At 42.2% G+C, this 16510-nt stretch overlaps 1 protein-coding gene across 4 annotated transcripts in view; it reads left to right on the top strand.

The window, feature by feature from the left end:
- Positions 1-16510, top strand: part of PIR (pirin) — a 90549-nt gene that overhangs the window by 45653 nt on the left and 28386 nt on the right. For all 4 annotated transcript variants that reach the window (XM_040468300.1, XM_040468301.1, XM_040468299.1 and 1 more), the window contains exon 6: positions 9037-9121. In XM_040468300.1, coding sequence (XP_040324234.1) covers positions 9037-9121 — 85 coding nt within the window. The remainder of the gene's footprint in view (positions 1-9036; positions 9122-16510) is intronic.

Here is a 16510-nt window from a genome sequence, read left to right as displayed (position 1 = left end):
TTCCCACCCCTTATCAGAATATTTTAGAATAATCAAGAACTCAGAAATCCGAGTGCTTTGGATTAGAGACAGAAGCCTTACCATTTCAGCCTATTCTGAGCAACGAGAATTAGAAGTTTGCTTTAAATAATGTGGTAAATGTACTTTTCACTTCCTCAAAGATTTAGGATCTCCGGGGGACAGAGGAAGGTATGGTTCTCCACACAGGGGCCAAAGGTTCTGGCAGTGAGTTTCTTGAGTGTGTGTGTGTGTGAAGGTGTTCGTGGTAGAGAAAAGGGGTCTGTGCTGATGGGTTTTCTCCCCCATGCAGAGCCCAGCAGACCATGAGAGTAGGGAAGTAGTGGAAGGACAAGGAGATTGGGAGGCCCAGTGGGAAGTGTACTAGATCATGACAAGAACTCCTTATGGAGTAGATCTTCGTTGATTAGTTTGGACTCTTGAGCTACTTGTGAAGTTGTCTGCATTAAGGCTCTTCCTTGTGATGGGCAGAAAGGGAACCTACCTGCAAAAGACTCCAGAAGACTATCATCAGTTGAGGAAAAGACGAGAATATGTCAGCTGGGACAAGTGATTCACCATTCAATATAAAAGGACACCAGTTTAGCTCATGATCTCATACCTCATAGCAAAATAAATTCAACAGAGATCAAAGAATTAAATGTTAAAATGTAGAACTAGAAAAATGTAGGAAGACATTTACGTGATCTTTGGATGGGGAAAGACTTTCTAAGTTTAAAAGCATCAGAAGGAAAAGACTGATAGATCTGACCCATGTTAAAACTGCTGTAAATGAAATTAAAGTCAGAAACAAACTGGGAGATTTTTACAGCAACTGTTATTAAAGACTAGCAGCCTTAATATATATTTTTAAAAAACCAGCACCTTTCAGGAGCACCTGGGTGTCTCAGTCAGTTAACCTTCCGACTCCTGATTTCAGCTCAGGTCATGATCTCATGGTTGGTGGGTTGGAGCCCTGAGTTGGGCTCTGTGCTGACAGCATGGAGACTATTTGGGATTCTCTCTCTCCTTCTCTATGCCCCTCCACCGCTTGTGCACGCTCTTTACCTCTTTCTCAAAATAAACATTAAAAAAAAAAAAGCCCACCTTTCGGGACGCCTGGGTGGCTCAGTCGGTTAAGCATCCGACTTCGGCTCAGGTCATGATCTCGTGGCTTGTGAGTTCGAGCCCTGCATTGGGTTCTGTGTTGACAGCTCAGAGCCTGGAGCCTGCTTCGGATTCTGTGTCTCCCTCTCTCTCTCTCTCCCTCCACTGCTCGTGCTCTGTCATCTCTCTCTCTCTCAAAAATGAATAAACATTAAAAAAAAATCCTTTTGTGTAAATTGATAAGCGAAGCACCAAACTCTGTTGACACCCACCCCCATTCTCGGGTCCCTCTTCATAGCCACAGAAGATTTGTCTGCACATGTTGTGTCCACTCCCCCGCCTTCCTGATGCTCTCAGACTGGCATCCACCCCCATCAGTGCCTAGAGTCACCACTGGCTTCCCTGTGGCCCAACTCAGAAGTCATTTTTTTCTTTTCACATTAACTCTTCCTTACATGGTTTGACTACTTCCTCCTTCTCGTCACCCTCTCTCTTTTCTTTGGTCTCTGAGATGGTGGGTTCTTGCATCTCTGGGTGCTCCTTGCTCCTTCAGTTTCCTTTCTCAGGTAAGTCCCTTGTCCTCTACCAGACCCCTACACACACGAGTTCTCTGGATCTCAGCCGAGTCTTCTCTCGTAGAATATCATCTTCGAGGGTGGTCTTGTCCATCCCATGAACATAGAGGCCATTTATAGTCCTACAAGTCCCACGCTGATATTCACGGCACACGACTCACCTCTGAGTTCTGTGGACTCATTCAGGCACCTCTTTTCTCGTGTTCCCAGGCCTGTCACGTTTAAAACATTGGGGGATCCTGGGTGGCTCAGTCGGTAAAGCTTGCGACTTTGGCCCAGGTCATGATCTCACAGTTTGTGGGTTCGAGCCCCGTGTCAGGCTCTGTGCTGACAGCTTGGAGCCTGGAGCCTGCTTCGGATTCTGTGTCTCCTCTCTCTCTCTGCACCTCCCCAGCTCATGCTCGCACTCTGTCTCTGTCAAAAATAAATAAAAACTTTAAAAAAATTAAAAAAAATAAACAGAAGTTGAAGTCTTGTTCCCCCTATTCCCACGTGTCTTGACAACAAACAAATGAGAACTCCTTTCTCTTCCAGTCTTTTCCATCTTAATGAATGGCATGTGCTGCTCAAAGAAGAAACATGGTGGTCACCGTTATTCCTTTTCCTCCCCCACCCACATCCAGTCCCTCAGCAAAACCTTTCTATTTCTGAAATCTATCTGAAATGTATCTACCTCACTCCTGTCCCCTGCCCAGTCCCAGCCAGCCCACTGCAGCAGCCTCTTCAGGGGGCTGTTCTCTACTCCCTTCCAGTTCTCCAAATAGTGGCTCAAGACATCTAAGATAAAAATTGGATCAGCATGTTCCTGTTGTACTTTATTATTTTTTATTTTTTACTTAATTTTTTAAATGTTTATGTTTGAGAGAGAGAAAGAGACAGAGGGTGAGCAGGGGAGGGGCAGAGAGAGAGGGAGATACAGAACCTGAAGCGGGCTCCAGGCTCTGAGCTGTCAGCATAGAGCTGGACGCGGGGCTCAAACCCACAAACCACGAGATCATGACCTGAGCTGAAGTTGGACGCTTTACCAACTGAGCCACCCAGACACGCCATTCCTGTTGTACTTTTAAGGAAATCTCAGATACTTTACAGTGGCCTGCACTTGACCAGGTCTTTTCTGACTCTCTGAACTCATCTTGTGCCATTTTCTCCAGCCACCTCTGTGTCTGCATATCACTCTCTTCTTACTGCCTTAAGGCCTTTGCAATGCCATACTCCTGTCCTGCCCGGAAACCACTTACCCCCAACTCTGTTCATTTGGGGCCATCTATTACTCTCCTCATTTTCTCTCTCTGCACCCTATTTACTTCTTTTATAGCATGTGTAATTTTGTATTTGCTTGTCTTCCTCACTAGAAAGTAAACTCCATAAACGCTTAGCAGATCTGTTATTCATTCACCAATATGCATATCCAGTGACTAACACACTACATGCTCTCAATCAGTATATCTTGAATGAGGGAACTAAGTAATGAGTGAAAACTTAAATGGGTAATGAGCAGTATTTCATAAAAAGTGATGTACAAGTGTCCTAATTAATATATAACCCCCCCCAAATAGTTCCTAGTACATATGAAGCCCTTACATACTTAGCTATTGTTATTCTTATAGTAATCATACTTAATAGTATTTATTAAGTTAATAGTAATATCACCCAAACTAATAGCAAAATTAAAAGAGCAAGGAGATAACAATTTCTGCTTCTTAAATTAGCTAAGATTAAAAAAATATGATGGTGGGCACCTGGGTGGCTCAGTCGGTTAAGTGTCCACCTCTTAATTTCAGCTCAGGTCATGGTCTCACCATTCATGGGTTCTCGAGCCCCATGTTGGGCTCTGTACTGACAGCACAGAGCCTGCTTGGGATTCTCTCTCTTCCTCTCTTTCTGCCCTCCCCAAATTAAATAAATAAAAATATATAATATGGTCAACATTTTGATGAAATGGGCACTTTGTACAGGCAGTTATTAAGCGATTTGACAATTTGGATGAAAGCAATTCAGTTAGTATAAGAATTTGTAAAAATGATTTTTTGTTCAAAAACAAATGCTGCTAGACCCTGGCTGTCCAAATGTCAGTGTTTGTACTATGGAGTCCATGCCTTTAAACTTTTTTGTAGGTTAGGCTTTTTTTCTTACTTTTTCTTTTTGTCTATTTTTCCCAAGAGTTTCAGATTTTTTTTCTTTTCCTTTCCTTTCCCTCCCCTCCAGAAATTAATCCTTCCCTTCTGTGTTTGTGACAAGGACGCATTGGGGAAAAAATCTAAATGTGCAACAATAGGTGATTTGTTGGAATGAGTTAACTTTCTAACAATAGGGGGTTAAATGGGGGGGGGGGGACCAATATTTAGAGCATGTAGAGTTGAAAAACTGCCCTGTGGTATAGCAAAATTACGAAGACTAGAACAACCAATGACTAACAGTAGGCATGTTCAGCAAAATTGCTGTTTAATCACTTGATTGTGTTGACCAGTTTGCTTTTGGCCACATCACATTTAGCCATAAACCTACAGATACACCAAGAGCCCTTAACATGTCTAGACCTTCAGGCCCCAAATTTCACCTTGAAGGGAAAAAAAGAGAAATGTGGTCAGAGATTTATGTGCAAAGATATTTATCAAAAGTTAGCAATGATGCAAAAAAGAAGGCCCAAACAAACCATAAAACATGATCTCTGACAGTAGGGAGATTATCCAACATGAGGGTGAGGGTCCAGGAATAGGTAGAAGGAAAATACTGTTTCTTTCTCTTCTCGGATATTGAGGATTTACACTCGTTGGTACAATTACTTAGAGGAGTCTGCTTAAGCAAGGTATAGTAAGATTGAGGATTTGAGTGCATTTCCTGAGAAATCACCAAATCATAAAAGGATTTTGAAATCATGCCCAAAAAGAAATGGGCATTTATTTCTGACAGCTCTGCCATGTGACACATTGCTGTCACTTGCTTTTAGGGAAGGCCAGCACCGTGGCAAAATGAGCAGCATTCAGGGATAGATGGGTTCCGATTACCTGTGAAAGGAGCAGAGGCAAAATGAGAGAGATGCCCTTTGCCATGCTCACACAGCACAACCAGAACAGTGTGCTCTTTTCTCTTTCTTGGGAAGACTTTTTGAGCCATATGGCTTCCATGTGGAAGTGATTTCATCTCCTTAATTAAGATCACATTTACGAATGAACGTACAGGCAGGAAGCCAGCTCGACAAGGGTATCATGCTAAAAGCCAGGGCAAGCAGGAAGTCTTTGAAGGATAGAAGATGAAGGTAGCTGGGCTTCGGAAGGAAGTGATTTCGGAGATCTTGTTTGGTCTTGGGTGTTTTGTGGTCATTATTGGAGCGGTATGTTAGGTTTGTTAAAGGTTTGACTCTGACATATTTCTAGAGAAAGAGAGACCAGGTTGTCTGGATTGGGGAGCCACCCCTGTTGGTCTAGGCTAGCCAGAATTTACCCTTAACCTTTTCTGAAGAGTTTTCTGTTCCCTTCCCTGCATATTTGAAATCTAAGATTTCAAATGTCTTAAAAAAGACATTTGATTTTTCAAATGCAGACTAAAACCTTCAAAGATAAGTTTCCTAAATGCTTTTAATCTATGAAATGAGAAGAAAGACTAAAGAGGAATAGCCTTGGATTTTAGTCCCTGTACAGGCACTATTGATCAGGACCAAAACAGAGAAAAGGAAAAAGAAAACAATTTCACTGATGGACTTGAAGTGCATTAGTTCTGTTCATGCTGAAACAGATTTGAGGAATAATGTTTTATTTTAGGTTGTCATGGACCGATTTATTTTAATAGATACACATTATAGCTAAGTTTTAACCAGAAAAAGAATGATTTGTTTAATTAAATTCTCATTCTGTTTTTGAGGACCATATTAATAGTTTAACACTATACATAATAATAAACAAAACAGAACACAGTTAAGAATGTGCTAGGTTTGCTCAAAGTGCATTCGAGGCTAGCATTATCCTTGTGTTAAATGAGCATAATTTACATTTGCTATTTCAACAGTTACCACGGAGGGTCAAAATTAAAAACCTATCTGCTTTTCAAAAACTATGCATATATATAACGCATGATATGTGTGTCTATATATATGTACATGTATATATACGTGTATACACCTATATACAGCTTCCAAATTGATTTTATCTCATTATGGATTAATTGAAATAGAACAGTGTACATTTATGTTTTGGGTATTGATTATTCAAGATGTGTTGTATTGAAACCTTTAATGTTTCCATTTTCAGTACAGAAAAGGATATTAGAATTGGAATTCTGTTTTAGGCTATAGATGTGGAAAACACTTAAAAATGAGTAAAAAAATCCCCTTTAGCCCTTTTCACACTTGCAAGATGGTAGGTTTTATCTGTGGCTTTATAGTGTCTCTCGTTGGTTTCTGTTTAAATTTTTGTAAATGAGTACATAAATACAGAAGTCTGTGTGTGTATGCACACATGTGTGTCTGTGTCATTGCAGTCTTAGAGAGGTGACTGGTATTTGGACAGTATGGATCAGGTTGAGAAGCTAGAGGCAGGAAGGATGGCAAAAGAGCTAGCCAGGGGAGCAAGACTGATGACTGAGTTTGAGGGCAAGAGTAGAGCCCATTAACCAGTGGCCCCCTTCTTACTTAACACAGTTCTAGTTGTCCTTCCTTGCCCCCAGCCACATTCTCCCTTCTCGACAGCTCTAGTCTGAGAAGTCAGAAGGGAATGTTCAAAATTAAAATGTGGGGGAAAACACTAATTTTCTGACTCAGGATTTTAGAACCAGCAATGAATTTAAATGTCAGTGAGTCCTATCATGGGATTTTCTGATGAGTGAACTAAGCCCAGAAGAAGATAAGTGCTTTGCTAGTCAGCAGGAAAAGCCATGCTAGCATCAAAGCCTCCAGGTTTCCAGCTCAAGAGCATTATGACTACATTCTGGGAGAATTCTAGTGAAAATTAAACCAAGAGACTCTCTGTGATTAATCTCTTGGCTGGAGGCAGGGATACTGCATCAGCCACTGAAGCAGAGGTTAGGAAAGACACTTAAACCAAACAGGGATTCTTTTTCTAGAAGAGAGCCAAATATTGCCTGGGCAGGGGAGTCATCGATATTAGATGAAGTTTACCCTTGATCTTTTTATTAAAAAAAATTTTTTAAGTAATCTCTACTCTTAACGTGGGGCTCAAACTCATGACCCTGAGATGAAGAGTCGCATGCTCCACTGATGGAGCCAGCCAGGCACCCCTACGCTTGATCTTTTTAGAGGTAATTTTAGAAGTCCTCATCAGACAAAACCAGATCCTTTCCAGATGGTGCCATATACATCTAAGGGTTGTAGAGAATTTGATCCTGTGTCCCATGGGCGCTGCCCTTGTTTTATGTGTTTCAAGGTCTTCAGATTGATTGTGAGTCTTTGGCCTGAGGTTGTACTTGATGCCATAGGTCTCTCTGGTTTTATTTATGTGTGCACAGGGGCATTTGCTTTTGTAGTCTTTGAAGCTGTATTGATGCAGCGTGGCCTTCTAAGCCACATAAATCCACCTGCCAGAACTTTTAAAGCCCGAAGCTTTAATACATGAGACATTCATAGGAAAGGAAACAGTCTTCTGATAGCATTATTTACAGTTCTGTAATTCCAAAATTTAATGTATAGACATACAATTTAACCATACCAAATCACGTGTCCTGAAGAGAGGCATTTTGCTACAGGTAGGTAAAGATACTGATGAATGCCTTATGTATACTGTAAATAAATTTATTATTCATGGGATTTTCCATTATGAAAGTCAGCCAATAACTATTTATTGAAGACCTACTATGTGATAGGCAGCATGGGTTGGCCCTGGGTGAAAAAGGCAGCCATGTTCCTGTCCTCATAGCATTTACGTAATTATTCTCTGCAAAATGATGCATTTATCAAGGGTAGTGAATAATTGTGGGCTCTGGATTCTCTCTTTTGGTCTATTTACACAGTCTATTTATAGCTCTTTATTAAAATATAGACACAGAAAAGTATACAAATCAAGTGTATAACTCAGAAAGTTTTCACCAAGTGAACATGCCCATGGAAGCAGAAGCTAGGTCAAGAGGCAGAAATTGTTCATCCCCAGGAGTCCCCTTTTTAACACCTTCCAGTTACTAAGCTTCCCAAGGTAACCACTTTCCTGACTTCTGACATCATAGATTAGTTTTGCCTCGTTTGGAACTTTATAGAAATGGAATCATATGGTATATGATCATCTGCCTTCATTTGCTCAGTATTATGATCGTGAAATTCATCCAAGTCGTTGCATATAGTTGGGTTCATTCACTGTCCTTGCAGTATAGTATTTCATTGTGTAAGTAGATTACAATTCATTTATCCCTTCTATCGTTAAAGACATCTGGAATATTTCCAGGTTTGGGCTGTTACTGACAGTATCACTATGAAGATTCATATACTTGTCTTTAGGTGAACATTTCTTTTGAGGGTCCACATATGAATGGAATGCTGGGTCATAGGTCATGCATATACATTCACGTGTACCGTGTACTGCCAAGCAGCTTTCTACTGTGTTTATACAAAGTTCTAGTCCAACCGGGAGTGTATGAAAAGCTGCATTTTTTCCACATCCTTGCCACATTTGGTGTTACGTGCTTTTTCATTTTTGTGTGTGTTTTCAGTTTCTAAAAAGTCAAACAGAACCACCGGGGCTTTGTGATAAACAGTGAGACACATCATAAAGTTCATAGCAACAGCGATAATCCCTTGGATTTTGGTCTGTGCCAGTGATTCAAAACATGGTATCCTATCGGCTCACAAACTCTGCTTAACTGTTGATGGAATCAAAGCCACTGTTTACAGTGGAAAATCTTGCAGAAGTTGGCCTTTCTTGCATTTGAAGTCGTGGCTTTTTCAAGCCAGTGGTGGCGGATGACCTTTTTTCGCCTGAGGGCAGAGTTAGAACAAATACAAATATTTACTGGCCACTTAAAAAAAATTTTTTTAATGGACATGGCTTCATCGAGACCTGGGGAAAAAGCACACACTGGGACATGAGCTACCCTGCTATTATCAAGTAGAAGGCTGGAGGCAAGCCTTGGCCAATAAACTATTAACCTGGGACCCTATTTGAGAAATGGTTAGAGGGAGATAGCTGTCATCCTGAAATTAGTTTGTCAACCATATTGTAAAGCTAGGAGGGCTAACTTTTAGATGAAGACCCTTCAGAGGGGCCTGTATGGTAGCCCATCCCCTTGCTTTAACAGCATTGCCAAGGAGGAGTTGTTAATACAGTCATCCAGGCCCCAGGCCCATCAGAGAAGCACCCAGCTGAAGTGAAGAAGAACTTTATTTTTGGAAAGATTCTGATGGTTTCCTTTTCCTTTTCAGTCTAAGATTTACACTCGCACACCAACCTTATATTTGGACTTCAAACTGGACCACGGAGCAAAGCATTCCCAACCTATTCCTAAAGGTATGGTGGCTTCTGGGGTTTAGTGATCAGAAAAAAGGGACTGCTTTCTCTGAAATGTGCTCATTTTTGAATCTGTAATTACACTTAAATTAACAAATATTCCTGGGGATTTTCAAGCAAAGAAGATCAGGAAAAATTCATAGAGTGTTAGGGCCGGACTGTGTGGGCCCTGTTTTTTTCCACCCCCGTTTTATGGATGGAAACACTAAGATCCAACAGATGAGCTACTTGCTCACGTCCTCGTAAAGACTTGCTGGACAAGCCAGGACTTTCACCTGCATCTTCTGATTTCCTAGCCACTGGTGACTCAGAGTGTTCCTGCAGGCACATTCCAGCCTTGTGACTTATGAACAGGTGTATTCCTGAATGAGATACTGGTATCTGTTGATAAAGGTACTGTTATGGAGGGCTTATCCTTAAGTGGACTTCTAAGTTCAAAAGCATACTTAGAAAACTCCCAAGTGTATAAGGCCAATTTCATTTTTAAAAATGGTTGCATGAGATCATTAAGCAGAAACCTTGGAGCCATTATTTTCTTCTTTGGGTTTTTCTGGCTATTTTTGAGTATAGAAAAACTCTTCAGATTAATTCTCTGAAACATATGCCTACCGTTATACATAATTTTTATAACAATAAGTGTGAAAGTGTTAAAGCCCATATGCTTTAACCTTGAGTACAGTGCTTTTTTCTTCTGCTTTTGAGTTTGCTTCCCTCCAGTTCCTTCCAGTACCTTCCCTATACATTGCAGCTCTAGGATATAGCTGACACAGATCCTCAAATTAGATCTTGCTGTGTTTTTCTCCACACTCGCTTTTCTACACTGACAGTATATATGCATGGAAATGCACCCCTATACAGGATTGTTTCGTCATTGTTTTACTACAATGGAACCATATTATAAATGCATTTTTTCATCTTTTTTGATCAAACAGCTCCTCATGGGAATCCTTCCCAATCTACTTATAGGGGCTCTCTTTGTTTATTTAAGTAATTAATTAAAAAATTTTTTGAAGTTTATTTTTTTGAGAGAGAGAGAGAGAGCATGCGTGTACACACGCAAGTGGGAGAGGGACAAGAGAGAGAGAGAGAGAAGAGAAGAGAAGAGAAGAGAAGAGAAGAGAAGAGAAGATCCCAAGCAGGCTCTGTGCTGTCAGCGCAGAGCCCAACGTGTGGCTCAGTCTCACAAACTATGAGATCGTGACCTGAGCTGCGATCAAGAGTCGGACGCTCAACCAACTGAGCCACCCAGGCACCCTGACTTTGAAAATTTTTAATTGAAGTATAGTTGACATCTCAGTTTCAGCTGTATCACATAGTGGTTCGACAACGGTGTACGTTGCGGTATACTCGCTGCGGTACGTCTGCCTACCGTCTGTGACCACACGGCGTCGTTGTAGTGTTAGTGACTGCATTCCCTATGCTGTACTTTTCATCCCCGTGCCTTATTTTATAACTGCAAGATGGTACGTCTGAATCCCCTTCGCCTATCTCCCCGTCCTCCTTCCCTTTGGCAACCACTGGTTTGTTCTCTGTATTTGAGTCTGTTTCTCTCGGTGGTGGTGGTAGTAATGGCGGTATGCCGTGCCATGGGTGGACTGTGATGCGTTTGCCTACTGCCTGTCAGCAGGCACTCCCTTTGTTCCTAGAGCTCGGCCACTGCACACTGGTCTGCAGTGAACACCCTTATACACGTGTCCTTCCCTATGGCACTTATTTTGATGCAGTAGATTTCCAGTGATGGTCACAAGGTATACGCATGTTTGATTTTAAAACAAACACGTCAGGGTGATTGGTTGGCTCGGTCGGTTGAGTGACTTCAGCTCAGGTCGTGATCTTGCGCTTTGTGGGTTCGAGCTCCGTGTGGGGCTCTGTGCCAACCGCCCGGAGCCTGCTTCGGATTCTGTGTCTCCTCTCTCTCCACAGCTCACACTCTGTCTCTCTCTCTCTCTCTCAAAAATAAATAAACATTAAAAAAATAAGTAAAACACATTGTCAGGCTGCGATCCCGAAACACAATTATACTTTTTCCATCAGCAGTATCTGAGAGTGCCAGTTTCTCCATGAACCCACTGACACTAAGTGTATGGTTCATGTTAGGTTCTGTTCTACCCTTAGCACCACTCTATGTTACCTAATGAGAGAATGCGTATATGTCACTTTGAAAGGCTGTACTTCTGGGGTGACTCAGTTGGTTGAGCGTCCAACTTTGGCTCAGGTTGTGAACTTGCAGTTCATGAGTTTGAGCCCCGCGTCGGGCTCTGCGCTGACAGCTTGGAGCCCGGAGCCTGCTCCGGATTCTGTGTCTCCCTTTCCCTCTGTTCCTCCCCTGCTCAAACTTTGTCTCTCTCTCAAAAATAAATAAAGATTTAAAACAATTTTAAAAAGGCTACACTTCTGTTCTACTTTGTCTTTATAAATTCTAAACTTGAGATTTGTTTTCAAAAACGTTTTTGGAGGGATAGAAAAGCCAGTAGCTTAGAAGTGCATGTGCATCATCGAGTCAATATAAACCCATTTGGAAAAAGTCTCTTATAAACCCAGCAACGAAGCGTCCTCTCCCTTCTTCTCAGTGTCGCTGTCTCTCTGTCACACGTGCGCGTGCGCACACACACGCACACACACACACCCATGTTCACATTACATTAAGTGACAAATCCAAAGTTTGGGGCATCTCTGTCCAGTACCAGACAAACAGTTTAATTCAGGTATTATAAAGTACTTACTGCCTACAGACTTGATAGTTTTGGCTGTCTGTACTCAGCCATATTGGCTGGTGAAATTATGCTGCATAAATTTTATTATCAAGTCATTTAAGTCAAGGTGACCCTTTGTCTTTTTTTTTAAAACCACCTTTCCAGGTCAAATTCCATTATAAACCCGAAGGACTGTTTAAATTCATTTTATTTGGGTGCTTTGCTGCATCAGATATTTTTTGAAATGCTTTTGTCACTGGCAGGGTCCTAGACATGTTCCGTTTACAATATTTTGATGGTTTTGTTACTCACGGTAAGGGGATTTGACATGGACGTCTGGGTTATGTTTGGCTTTTGGCATAAGCTTTGCGATCTCACTAATGTAATGCCGACATGATTGTATCATTACCAGAGTAGAGGGAGAGAGGTAGGGGCATACACTGCTACCATCTCATCCCTGATACCAGGAAAATACATGTTTCTCAAGGGACATCCAGTTGAGGGAGATTGGAAAGCTTTCTCGTGAGTCAGACTCGGTTTCATCTGAGTTCTTTCCCCTAAATAGTTATTAGAATTGATTTTTAGCATCTCTCTCTTTCCTTTGGTTAAGGCCCATTTCTGTGGAGTTGGGCTAACCTTGCAGAAAACAGATGTTTCATGCCGTGGTGATTGGGAAGGCAGCTGATACCAGGAATTGAGCTGGACAGTGCATCACTTACAAAGAATCCAATCTGTCAGGTCTCTGACAGCACCACATTCCTTTCCCATTGGCCGCACATTTTTCATGTTAGCTCTTGGCTAAACCAGGAATAAGTAGTTGTGTTGGGTTTGGGTTTGTGGTTTTTTGTTTTTTTGGGGTTTTTTTTTGCAGTGACTTTTACCATCTCTTACAAAGCAATCTGATTTTCCTTGCTGCAAACTGACATACAGATAACACTGGTATCATTCATTCAGAAGGACATAAACCTGTATTTCTAGGAAAATATCAGTCCTGCCCAAGAAACTTGGGCCTCTGGTCCTCACGCCCCCTCTGTCTTCTGACTGCATCACAGTTTGGCCCTCAACAGCCACTCTGTTGCTCCCCATCTTCCTTCACAGTGTCTCTGCTAGTAGGTATTTTAAAGTATCATCTGGAATTTTAAAAACTGAGGATGGTTCTGGTATGGAAAAACTTCACCTAAAAAAATTTTTTTTAAATGTTTATTTTTGAGACAGAGAGAGAGAGAGAGAGAGAGAGAGAGACAGACAGACAGACAGACAGGAAGGGGCAGAGAGAAAAGGAGACAGAGCATCTGAAGCAGGATCCAGGCTCTGAGCTGTCAGCACAGAGCCTGTCGTGGAACTCAAACTCACAGACCACGAGATCATGACATGAGCTGAAGTCAGACACTTAACCAACTGAGCCACCCAGGTGCCCCTGGAAAAACTTAATTTTGTAAGTTTTTTCTTTTCACTTCCCCCAACCTTTTAGTTTTCTTTACAGTATATACACGTCAATCCAAACAATTTCTTTGGAGAACATAGGGCCTACCTCACTGTGGTAAGCTGAAGAGTAGGCCCAGAAATGTCCACACTCAGGGTGCCTGAGTGGCTCAGTCTGTTGAGCATCCGACTCCTGATTTCAGCTCAGGTCATGATCTCAACAGTTCGTGGGATAGAGCCCCACGTTGGGCTCTGTGCTGACAGCGTGGAGCCTGCTTGGGATTCTGTCTCTCTCCCTCTCTCTGCCCCTCCTTGGTGTGTTCTCACTCTCTCTCTCTCAAAAAAAAAAAAAATCAAAAAAGTTATATAAAAAACCAAACATGTCCACACTGTAATCCTTGGAACCTGTGAATATGTTACTTTCCATGGTGAAGGGGATGTTGCAGGTATGATTAAGTTAAGGATCTTGAGATGGGGAGAGTAGCCCAGATAGTCCAGGTGGGCCCAATATAATTGCAAGGGTCTGGGTACATGAAGGGGGCAAGAGTCGGAGTGAACGAAGTGACAGTGGAAGCACAGGTCCAGGTGACGCACCTGCTGGCTTTGAAAATGGAGGTGGGGGGTGCCTATGTGGCGAGTGGCTCAGTCAATTGAGCGTCCCACTCTTGATTCCGGTTCAGGTCATGATCCCAGGGTTGTGGGATTGAGCCCCGCTTCGGGCCCCGCACTAAGCATGGAGCCTGCTTGTGATTCTCTCTCTCTTTCTGCCTCTGCCTCTCTACCCTGCTTGTGTGGTCTCTTTCTCTCTAAAATTAAAAAGGGTGGGGGAGTGCCTGGGTGGCTCAGTCGGTTAAGCATCTGACTTTGGCTCAGGTCATGATCTCGTGGTCCATGAGTTCAAGCCCCATGTCAGGCGCTGTGCTGACAGCTCGGAGCCTAGAACCTGCTTCAGATTCTGTGTCTCCCGCTCTCTCTGCCCCTCCCCTGCTCACACTCTGTCTCTCTTTCTCTCTGAAAAATAAACATTTAAAAAAATTAAAAGAAAATGAAAGGGGGCCTCGAGCCAAAGAATAGGGGCACCCTCTAAAAGGTAGAAAAGGCAAGGAAATGAATTTTCCTCTAGAGCCTCCAGAAAGAAGGCCACTCTGATACCTTGATTTTAAACTGTTGAGACCCATTTTGGGACTCCAGACCTCCAGAACTGTTAGATAACAAGTCTGTGGTGTTTAAAGCCACAAAGTGTGGTAATTTCTTATAGCAGCCATAGGAAAAATACATTCTCTTATTGTCAATGTATTTTTGCTTTCATGGGAGGAAAAAACAGAAAGGAGCCTTGTCAATTACATCTCAATAAAATTGGGGGGTGGGAATAGAAATCACTGCTTCAGAACATTTTTGTAAAAAGTAGATTCTAATGCTGTACGTACGGTAGCTACTCAGTAAATCCTGGTAGGTATCAATCTCACTGTATTACTTATCTATATTGTGGCATAACAAATTACTCCCAAACGTAGTGGCTGAAGATAACATTTGTTATCTCACAGTGTCACTGTGGTCTTTGGCTCAGGGACTCTTACAAGGCTGCGGTGGACACATCAGCAGGGCTGTGGCAATCCCAGGGCTCAATGCGGAAGGATGCGCTTCGAAGCCCACACCCTTGTGGCTGGTGACAGGCATTCAGTTTCTTGAAGGTTGTTGGCTGCAGTCCGCCGTCACCTCCTTGCCACGTGGGCCTCTCCATAGGGCAGCTCGTGCACAGCATGGCCTCTAGCTTCATCAGAGCCTACGAGGCAGAGAGTAAGAAGGAATGAGCAAGTGGAAGCCAGAGTCTTCATGTAACCCGGTCTCAGAAGTGACATCCCAGTACTTGTGCCGATTCTGCCAGTTAGAGCCACACCACTAGGTGCAGCCCACACTCAGAGAAGAGCTTACAGAGGGCGTGAATACCAGGAGGCAGACGGCGTCTCGGAGTCAACTTGCCAAGCCTATGATCTTGGTTCACAGTGCCATACGTTTCCCCCTATGGTCAGTGACTCGAAAAGTACTATTTCTCTTGTTATTTTTTTGAAAATGGAAGGCACAGTGAATTCTCAAGAGTTCCTGCCTAAATGTCTTTTCACTGTCATTATCTACGTTTTAAGGGAGAATGCCCCAAACATGAATGATTCATGTGGAATTTTAGATTCTCAGGTGGTTTCATAGAACAAAGGCTGGCTGATTTTGTCCACTATACAGACTCCATGATTTAATTCATGCTCTCTACTTACCAGCAGTACCTTAAAGTAGTCAGTCACCATGCCCCCCATACTTAGAATGTGCTCGTAATGGTTATGGATGTCAATCAATAAGTCCTCAGAGCAGTGATGAACATGAACCAGAGCCTGAACAAATTATCCAGTGGAAAGCTTCATATCATTTTCCTTTGGGTGAGTTGTCTGTCTTTTTTAATACTGATTTGTAGGGGCTCATTACACATTCTGAATGCTCCTCATTGTCAGTTACTTGTGATGTAAATATCTTCCCCCTTTTGCCTTGTTTTTCACTCATATTTTTCTATACATTAATAAATACAAATTTCTTAAATGTATTGCTCTGTTCCTTAATGGTTAGTGTATGCTTTCTGTGGCTTCTTTAATAATCTCTCCCAGCTCCAGATCATGAAAATGTTCAATTATAGATGCTTTGTTGTTTGCCTTTTGTAGCAAAAACCCTTAATAGGGAATCTTATGAACATTTTTGGGAGCTCACAGTTCGCTGAATCATCCTGTAGTAATAATAGTTACTATAGCTAACATTTAGTAAATGTCCTATTATGTATTTAGACACTGCTCTGAGAACTCCCTCTGTATCAACTCCTGCACTCCTCATGGGTCTATGAAGTAAGGTCTGTGATTACTCCATTTTTCAGGTGAGGAAACTGAGGTGCAAAGTGACTTACTTAAACTAACTCAAGGTCGACTGGCCAGGGAGTGTTGGGGATGTGATTCTACCTTACACAGTTGGACTTTCACTGTGACTCCTAACCACTAAGGTCCAGACATGTTAATGGGCCAATACCCTATTGATAGTGCTTTGGGAATATTGGCAAATAAACCCAAGGCTTTGCAGATAGGTTTAAAAAAAATAACAATTTTGAAAAAATTTTTTAATGTTTGTTTATTTTTGAGGGGATGGGAGGGGCAGAGAGAGAGGGGGACAGAGGATCTGAAGTGGGCTCTGTGCTGAAAGCAGAGAGCCCGATGTGGGGCTCGCACTCACAAACCATGAGATCATG

The sequence above is a fragment of the Herpailurus yagouaroundi genome, unplaced genomic scaffold, assembly GCF_014898765.1.
Source record: "Herpailurus yagouaroundi ecotype Mexico unplaced genomic scaffold, PumYag 67690, whole genome shotgun sequence".
Classification (NCBI taxonomy): Eukaryota; Metazoa; Chordata; class Mammalia; order Carnivora; family Felidae; genus Herpailurus; species Herpailurus yagouaroundi.
This window is presented reverse-complemented; position numbering and strand designations above follow the sequence as displayed.